Below are 9,056 nucleotides of genomic sequence, written 5' to 3'. Positions count from 1 at the left end.
GGGTAAAGGGAGAGGGGTGCAGGGGAGCAAGCAGTTACGCCCAACTCACCCCTTCGGGGTCTGTCTACCGCTCCGCTGATTTATTGACAAAAATAGGTAGGAACAAGTAAAACTGACCTGATCCCCCTTTCCAAGTTCAAGGCCCAGCTGCAAAGTGACCGCTCCCCTCCCTCGCACACCTCTGTAGCCCTGCAGCGGCAGGAGCATGACCGTGGTCCTGCCAGCCCCACGCACCCTCCACCCCCAGCCCCTGCTCCTTTTCCCCCCAGAGCAACAGGCACCAACTGCTGCGTGGGGTGTCAGCACCCTGGCCTGCAAGCATGAAGCCAGCAGGGGCAGGACTTGTGTCCAGCATGGGGGTGCAAAGAGCTCAGATCCTCCTCCATATTGTGAAAAGCCACCCCCCCACTTCCTATTCCTCAAGCCACGGGGCAGGGCAGCCCCCAGGGCAGCAGCACTTGAAACAAGGTCTCCCATCACTGGCTGCAGAGCTGCTGCTCCCTGGCCGAGGCTGCCCTTTCCCTGCACCAAACAGCAACTCAAATCCCCACTAGTCGCCAAACCCCAGGGCAGAGGTCTTAGCCCCAGCACCACTGGATAAGTTCTCAGCCCCCAGGCACAAGCCAGTCCCAGGAAACCCCTGCAAAGGCTCCAGTTCCTTGCTGTAAGTGGGAGCTAGGAGCCCAGTTCCAGGTCTTTTCAGCTGAGGGCAGTTGTAGACCATGCAAGGAGCCAGGAAGACTACGGGGGACGGGAAGCTCAGAAAGGAGTCTGCAAAGGAAAGGAGCCTCGAAGCTGGCCTGAGGAGTGCTCCCCACTTGAGCTGTGCAGGGCTCTGGCTGCTCCTCCTCATGGCTGATGCAGGCTGGAGGGGTCACTCTTGCATCAGGCTGTTGATCTTTGTGAGCAGCACATCTGTCTCAGACTCTGGGGAGACAGAGAGAAAAAGCAGTCATTGCAGGCAGACACCATCCTACAGTGACAGGCAGAGCAGCCTGCAAAGCAGGTTTGGGAAGACTTGGGGAATGTGGGATTCCCCAGCACTGTCCCACAGGGTTGTTTGCTAAGGGCAGGATAGGAACTCCCTGGGCTGGGATTCCCTTCCTTCCCTGTCATGTTCACTGGAGAAAGCAGTCTGCTTGCCAGGGAGAGTCCCGCAGGCACAGCCTGGCTCTGAGGGAGCTCACATCTGTGTGCACTCACCCGCGAGCCGTCTTCTTTGGGAGCATTTCCTAGGAGATGGAATAGGATCGATGTTAGCATGACAGTCTGGCCTCCCTGTTCCTCCCCTGAGCTCCCAGTTGGAGACTGCAGGGCCCCACAGGATACACAGTCCCGCAGGGATCTGCTCTTGGTGCCTACAGCACTGGTAAAGGAGCAGGGCCAAGGTCCCCCAGCCTCAGCCCACCAAGCCTTAGGGTGCCTAGCGAGCTAGTAAGTGTGAACTAAGGCATCCAGCAGCTCGAGGAAGGGTCAGGCCAGATTTTTAGCTGCAGCCTGCTGATAAAAGCTGCCTCCAGACACTGCTGTCTCAGCCAGGAAGGAGCAGAGCCCCCAGGATCCGAGTCCAGAGAGGGGTGGCAGCAGATACAACCGGGTTTGGTTATACACCAGCCACCCAGGGCACACTACAGCCTCCCCCAACAGACCTGCCCCGGGACGGGGAAAGGGATCAAACATACTTCAGCAAGAGGAAGGCCCAGAGGATGGCAAGGAAGGAAGTGCAGTCTACAACAATCCAGATCATGAGGTACGTGCTGCTGGGCTGCAAGGCAACAAGACAAGCCATGAACACCGGCCATGGGTGGTGTGCTGGTGGCACAGCCCAGCCCGCTGTGCCAGCAGTCCCTTCTGCAGGGTCACATGTTCCCATGACAGCACAGCACTGAGCAAAAGGCACCCTCCAGGCAGCTGACTGCCCAGGGCTGCTGCAGAAAGGGACCCACAAGTGCCTCAGGCTGTGGGGCAGGGTGGAAGATAACGGGGTCACTTACAAGCAGCCAAATGGGGTGTTTCATCTCCTTCAGCACCTGGCAGGCGTTGGTGGTGACAGAGCTCACTCCAGAGCACCACAGCACAGAGAAGAGCCAGGGCTGGTTCACCACGTACAAGTTGACAGAGATGTTGTCCTGGCGGTACTGCCTGCATAGGGGCAGCTGCAGTCAGAGCAGCAGACAGCGGGGTGCTGGCACACTCAGCATACATCCAGAGAGGACTGTATGCCTGGGATGTGATCCAGCATTTGCAACCACATGGAGCAACTGTCTGGAGTGCCAGACCCAGGGCAGATTTGCTGGCAAGGCAGAGGACTGCAGCCAGCTCCATGCCCTGCACCAGCCCTGCCTGATAAGGCATGCTTGTCTGCAAGGCTGTAGCACACACCCTGTCCTTCCCAGAAGAGTGCGAGCACTCAGCCTCAGCTGGCCATCACCTTTGCTGGCCACTGGGACAGTGTCCAGGCCACACACCTCAGCTCCCAGGCTCCTGGGCACAGGGCTCTCACCTGATCTCCTCAGAGCTCATGTCCTGGTAGGGCAGATTGACATGCAGCAGTGGCTCCTTCTCATTCTGGAGTCTCTTCCGGCCATAAACTTGCTGAACGCCTGGCGCTTGCTGTTTGACCTGTTCCCTGAACCCATCTGGCAGCCAGAGGACCTAGGCAAGAGCCAGAGAGCACATGCAGAGGAGAGTGTGCAACCTCAGAGAGCTTGCTCTCTTCTGATATTTCCTTGCAGGTCCAGGCACACGTGGCCTGCTCAGACAGCTGCTTCCTGCCCCCTCCCCATGCTCAGCTCCTCCATGAGGATCTCAGCCAGGAAGGTCTCCCAAGATCTTGTCCCAGCCAAGAAGCACAACAGACCCCACTGAGGGGAGGAAGCAGTTCTAGCCCAAGAAAGCTGCAGCAGTTATGTCCTTTCTGCGTCCTTGAATGGATCAGGCAGAGCATACTTTTGGCCCCAACTCTGCAGCAAGAATGCACTTTGGATCAGCACTACAGTATAGGTCTTTGCTGTGTCCCCTCCTGTTCTGCATTCCCAAAAAGCCAAGAAGGGAAAGCGATTTGGGTGCTAATTCATCCCCTCAGGGCAGCATGTGTCCTGTGCTGCCAGGGCTGGACGAAGTGCAAAGGCAACACAGAAGGTTGCAGCAGGAGTCCCAGAGCTGCAGGGAGAGGTGTGGTGCAGCACTGGGAGGTGGAGGCCTGAGCATTGTTTTCCTGCTCTTGCTGTTCCCTCCCTAGATAGAGTCACTGTTTACACACCAGGGTGGCCAGTGCTGGGGAACTAGAGTATTTTGAGAGGTCTGAAGCTGTAGGCATTAACACCTAATTATTGGCAACATCTCCCAGCTAGAGAACCCCATGCCTGGAGATGTGGTGTATGGGGTGGAAGGGCAGCTCAGTGGGGTTGGCAGGGCAGGTCCCACCATGGCAGGGGTGTGACAGCAGAGCCCAGCAGTGGTGGGGCAGTGGCCAGCTCACCTGCTGTAGCGGGATGCCTGACTGTAAGATCACTTCCAGGGTGGCATTGACAAAGCTCTGGTAGTCACTGTGATTCTCAGGCCGGAGGTCAAACATGATGGAGATATTGCTCTGCTTGGTTGCCTCTAGCGCCTGTTCCAGGGATGGGATCCTCTGTTTAGTCACCTGGTAGCGATCACCAGCAGAAAGACTTTGCACAGTGGGAAACGGCCTCCGCTGCAAGGGTGAGAGAAAGTTTGTCATCATAGGCAGACCCCCACAAGCTTCCACCTCCCAAACTGGTGCCCATCTCTGGCTCTCAGTTTCCTACACTGGCCTCTCCACATGCTCTCCAATGTGGACAGGCACATCCATGGGGCACCTCTACCCTTCTCCCCAGTAACAGCACACTTCAAGCAGCCCCAACACCTGTGAGCATTCAGAGCAGCTCAGCAGTGGGTTAGTCACCTTTTGGGAAAAGCCTTGCCACAGCTGCCTCCAAGCCCAGGCAGGCTGTGCAGCTCACAGCAAATGCATGAGACATCTCCCCTCAAACCAGCCTCCCCCATGACTCAGCTGGGGAGTCAGAACAAACCCCAGCTTGGGGCATAACCGCACCCAAGGAATTTGTGCAGGCATAGAAGTGCTTCTGCACCCTGTCCAGGTGTCTGCCAGGACCAGTGCTGCAAAGAGAACCTTCCCCAGGGCAGGGCTCGTACTTCACTCACAAATGCACCCATCCCTGACCAGCCACCCCGGGGCATCCTGACCTCCAGGAACCAGCTGCCAGCATCCAGCTGCTGGAGGTCTGTCCAGTTGAAGGCGGTGCTGTTCAGGGCAGCCCTCTCGGGGAACACAGCCCGCACGTTGGTGGTCCTGGTGAGTTCCTCATCATGCATGAGGAACGGGACCCCATCAGCACTGGCAAAGGAGCAGAGAGGGAAGCTCTGTGTTGCAAACTGTTTGTCTCCTACCCCTGCCCTGACATTTCTGCCCCCTCCCAGCCACCCTGCTAGGGTAACCCCCACCCTTGTGTCTACTTGTGGTTCTCTACACAAAAAGGTGAGTGTCCAGAAAGCACAGAGACCAAGCCAGAAACCAAATATTTCTTTGCTTGCTGTAACAGCTGTCCCTATAGCAGGACTGCTATGAGATGAACTACAGCCAGGGTCTGTTTTCCAAGCAGCATCCCTCCCCTGATGGTGCCTCCCTCCTAATGCCCTGGAAGGCAACCTGCGTGGGGAGAACAGAAACCCAGTGCGCCTCTCCCTGATCATTGGGATACCAAGCTGGAGCCAGTCCCTTACTGGGAAGGTGGGAACAGCAAAGCCCTTTGAACAGGGCTGCCTCCAAATGCTATATCAGGCTATATCAGTCCTCCAGGCGTGCTCCAGAATACCCCATGTGGGAGGTGACATCCAGGACACACAGGCCCTTCCTCCCTCTGAGTCCCTGCTGCCCCTTTACCTCACCATGACGTCTGTCTCAAAGACTTGCACATCACAGTCCACCGCCTTGTGCAGTGACATGAGGGTGTTTTCAGGGGCCAGCTGGAAAAGGAACAGTGTTAGTGCAGAGGGCACAGGCAGGAAGGGGCTGGAGGCAGGCACTCGCCCTGCCTGGCTGCACCCAGCAGCTTGGCTGGGCTTTAGGGCAACCGCAGTGAGACTGGGGTGACCCCGGTAGGGTGGGGGATGGAAAAGGGCTGGGTGCAGACAGCCGAAGCCTGCCTAGTCCATGCTTCGCAGCCCACACTACACAGCCAGGCTTTCTGCTGAGAGTCGCCTGCTCCTGGTCCAGCAGCGCTCAGCGAGCAGCTCTGCCATGCGGCTGCTGCACCCACCCCTCCTCACCCTGTGCTCACCCATCCTCCACCCCTGTGCTACCCTAGCTGGTGTGCGGAGACCCCTCTCTACTGGGCTGTCCAGAGCTCGTCCAGGCCTGCAGCAGCAAGGGTCTGATGCCGCTGCCCCCTGGCCGGGCACAGCCTGGCTTTCGCTGGTGGAGCAGCCTGCCCCATCCACCCTGACCACTGTGCCAGGACACTGCCGGTGCTGGTCACTCACCATGGGGGCTCCTCGGTGGCCAACCAGGGCTGGCTTGGGAGGCAGCTGGTTCTCCTCCATGATGCAAGGGGAGGTGATTCCCAGGGGAGCCAGATACAGCGCAATCACCACCACACAGTACACAAGCAGCAGAAACACCTTGAGACCTGCAGGCAGAGACAGATTAGAATTGTGAGGTACAGAGGGAGGCTGTCAGGAATAAGCTAAGGCTGCTTCACCTGGCATTAACTTATTGTTGCTCTAGGTCAGGCATTGCATCCTCAGCCTCAGGGAACACTGCAGATTTATTCTTGGCCCACTAAATGTCCTTGCACCCCAACCTAGCACTTCTGCAGGACTGCCATCCATGGCCCTCTTTCAGCTGCAAAGCAGTGAGGGATGAAGCTGCACCAAGGGCCGGGCATGAGAAGCAGCAACCAAGAGCAGGCGTTACTACCAGGCTGAATCCTGGAGACCTGTTCCCACTGCACCGATGCTCTCTGTGCACCACGCTGCCACCGGTGCTACTCGGTTGGGTGGTAGGAAGCAGGGCACCAGCAGAGGTGGGAGGTGAAGACCTTGGAGGGGGATTACCTGTGTTGCGGGTACGGTAGATGAAGCTGGCCAGGGGCCAGGCAAGGAGCGTCATTCCGCCCACGATTCCAATGTGCAGGAAGGGACCTGTTGCCTGGGGAGGCAAAGGCAGGGTGTCAGCCGGCACCAGCCCAGCCCCTATCCCCAAAATCCACACGCCAGGGATCTGTCACTGCAGCTAGCACCGCTGGAAGAGCCACAGTGCCAGTGAGGGAAGGACAGGCTCCTGGAGGGACTGAACAGACTCCCCGGTCCAGCCCAGCTCATCACCCTTACTGCAGCTGCGCTGGGCAGGACTGCAAGAGCAGGAGGAGCACCTTGCCTGGCCAGGCAGCAGAAATCAAGGGCAGGGAGTTAACCACCCTGGCACACAGCCATGCTGGGGGCTCCAGCCACCACCCTTCAGCTCATCCCCACAGGCCAGGTACTGGGTACAGCGGGGGAGTCTCTGGTATCGAGGTGACTCACCTGCAGGGAGATACGTGCACTTCTCCACTCCTCCGCCCACTTTATTCCCAGCCCTGTGAAGGCTGCAGCCACCACCAGGGCAGTTAAGATCAGCAGGGTCTGTGGGGCAGGGCACAGGGCAATTAGGGGGGGGGGACTCAGCATCCTGCCAGGGCAGGCAGAGTCCTCCTCATCCCTTCCTCCTGAGCCCCTGCAAGTCCTGAGACCCCATTTCCCCCATTTGGGTTTGCAGCTGAGCATACTTTGAGTAAGGGGAATGTTCTCATCTCAGATATGTGTGTCTGGGGGACTAACAGCTGTAGCCCAGCTCAGCAGGGACACACAGCCACTCAGTGGGGTCACAGCAGCCGTATGCAGCCCCAGTAGGCTGGTCACAGCTTTCCAAGGCACAAGAGCAGCCAGGGCAGGCATCATCTCCCTGCACCCTCAGTCTCTCACCTTGTGCAGCCAGTGTAGCTTCAAGGGCTGGCCGCAGAGCTGCAAGCACAAAGCAAGGACCTGTGAGAGGACAAGGAGATGTTAGAACTGGCTTGTACCCCACACCTCAGCCTCTAAGGGCACAGGACTCAGCCACAGGAGCTCTGGCCCCCTGACACAGGCAGAGTCTCTTGGCCATGCTCAGGCCGACACAGCTCCAGCAGGCCAGATACTGTGGGGTCCCCCTGGCTCTGCACAGGGCACCGCAGCCAGCCTGCACTCAGCCAGCCTGTGCTCCGTAAGCCCACTTGGGCTTGGGATCAGTAGGGCTCACCAGCAGCACAGCTGAGTAGGTGATCAGCACGGCCGTAGCTATGAGTAGGACCACGGACCAGTCTAGCCACAACTTCCGCTGCTTGAAGATGAACCTGCCAGCAAAGGGAATGGTCAGAGGTGCAGGGGGAACGTGGGAAGCAAGGCTGGATGTGGGATCCTACTCACTCATTGAAGTTGTGGAAATCATTGAGGATGATGATGGCGAAGTAGAGCCACACCAATGTGAAGAGGAAGACGCAGAAGATGAAAAGGAACCAGCTGCAGTCACACTGAAAGCCAGAGGTGACAGCTGTGCACACACCTGCAGGGCACCTAGCTCCTGGCCAGGATGCTGAGATCCCCAGGGAGCACCCAGCCTGCAGCAGGGTGCACAGCGGGTCACAGTGGGCACTGAGCTGCCCTGTGGAGAGGGAACAGAGCTCCTCCGGAGAGCTGTTTTGGCTGGACCCATGCTACAGGAAGATGGACCAGCATCTCCTACAAACAAGCTAAGAAGTTGCCTATGCCAGGCTGGGGAGGACAGCCCCTGTGGCAGGACTGCCTCCTTTCCCATGCAGCAGCCCCTGGGAGCAGGCTAGGACTTTGGACATGGGAAGGGGCAAAGAGCCAGGTCCTGTTCCATTCTAGCTGGGTGTGCAGAGAGAGGTGCTGTGCCTCAGAGCTGCCATTGCAGTGGTGAGCCTGCAGACTGCTCCTGCCTGCCCAGCCAAAGCTGGGTCCAACTTTATGGTCTCCAGCCCCACATACACGGGGAGGTGAGGGGTGTCACAGGTGCTGAACGGGACACCCGGCAGCCTGGACCAACTTGCACATTCCAGGCAAGATGGGACAAGCAGCAGCACAGCCACTCCCATGGGAGTTGGAGACCTCAGAGAATCCCAGGGCCTCACCCCTCCCAGGTTACAAATTGCTGGGGACACCCCCTTCCAGCACCCCATTGGTGGGGGCCGCACCCAGCCCAGGAACCATGCCTCCCACGTGCCTTGCCAGGCACTCAGCGCCCTGGGACCTGCCTGCCACGCTCAGCCCTCGGGGAACACAGAGCTCTGCTCCAGGCACGTGCGAGCCCTGCCGCAGACACACGCTCGGCCAGGCAGGGGACGGCCACGGCTCAGCCTCACTGCTGCCAGCATACAGCTCTACCCTTCCCGTCACCCAGTGGGAACAGACAGCTCACCCTCTCACTGCTCCAGGCTAGGGCAGTCTCTGGACAGAGAGGGTGCCTGGTAGCACCCCAGCTCTCTTGGGGCTCAGCCCTGGGGAGCAGGACCAGTGGCAAGGGGTCAGCAGCCCAATGTCTGGGCTGAGCCTCCCAGCCAGAACCCTCCGCCACCCCAGCCACAAGTCCAAGCCTCCCATGCAGGGCCTGGCCAGCCTCATCTCAGCATCACCCGTGGTATCACCTTGGTGGTTCTCAAGCCCTTCCTCTTCTCCTTCTTGGTGGTGATCCACTGGCAGCTGTAGAGGCAGAGCAGGCAGGTGGCACAGGGGCGGCAGCAGCCAGGGGGGTCTGCCATAGCACCGGGCAAAGGTCAGGTGTCCTGCAGGGGATGCACACAGCATGTTGGCACAGACCTCCCAACTCCCAGGCAGATGGGGTGCTGCAGCATCCTGGGTCCAGCTACCCTGGCAAACCGCTGCCCCAGAGCCCTGAAACATAGCGGGGCTGCTGGCCATGTGCCCAGGCAAGGTGTGGTGCCAGGGAAAGCGGGAGCACACGGGGCCGCCCAACCTGG

At 58.9% G+C, this 9,056-nt stretch overlaps 1 protein-coding gene across 1 annotated transcript; it reads right to left on the bottom strand.

Annotated features, from left to right (window-relative positions):
- Positions 1 to 874: 874 nt before the first annotated feature.
- On the bottom strand, positions 875 to 8,837 carry GDPD2 (glycerophosphodiester phosphodiesterase domain containing 2). The gene is made up of 15 exons (XM_009636584.1): positions 8,724 to 8,837; positions 7,486 to 7,589; positions 7,319 to 7,412; positions 7,006 to 7,065; positions 6,568 to 6,666; positions 6,100 to 6,193; positions 5,527 to 5,672; positions 4,928 to 5,010; positions 4,231 to 4,381; positions 3,482 to 3,697; positions 2,504 to 2,655; positions 1,995 to 2,142; positions 1,683 to 1,765; positions 1,204 to 1,232; positions 875 to 927 (listed from the first exon to the last, which is right to left on the bottom strand). The coding sequence occupies exons 1-15, from the start codon at positions 8,835 to 8,837 to the stop codon at positions 875 to 877; spliced, it is 1,626 nt and encodes a 541-aa protein (XP_009634879.1).
- Positions 8,838 to 9,056: the final 219 nt, after the last annotated feature.

Source organism: Egretta garzetta, unplaced genomic scaffold (assembly GCF_000687185.1).
Source record: "Egretta garzetta isolate BGI_Z169 unplaced genomic scaffold, ASM68718v1 scaffold404, whole genome shotgun sequence".
Taxonomy (NCBI): Eukaryota; Metazoa; Chordata; class Aves; order Pelecaniformes; family Ardeidae; genus Egretta; species Egretta garzetta.
This window is presented reverse-complemented; position numbering and strand designations above follow the sequence as displayed.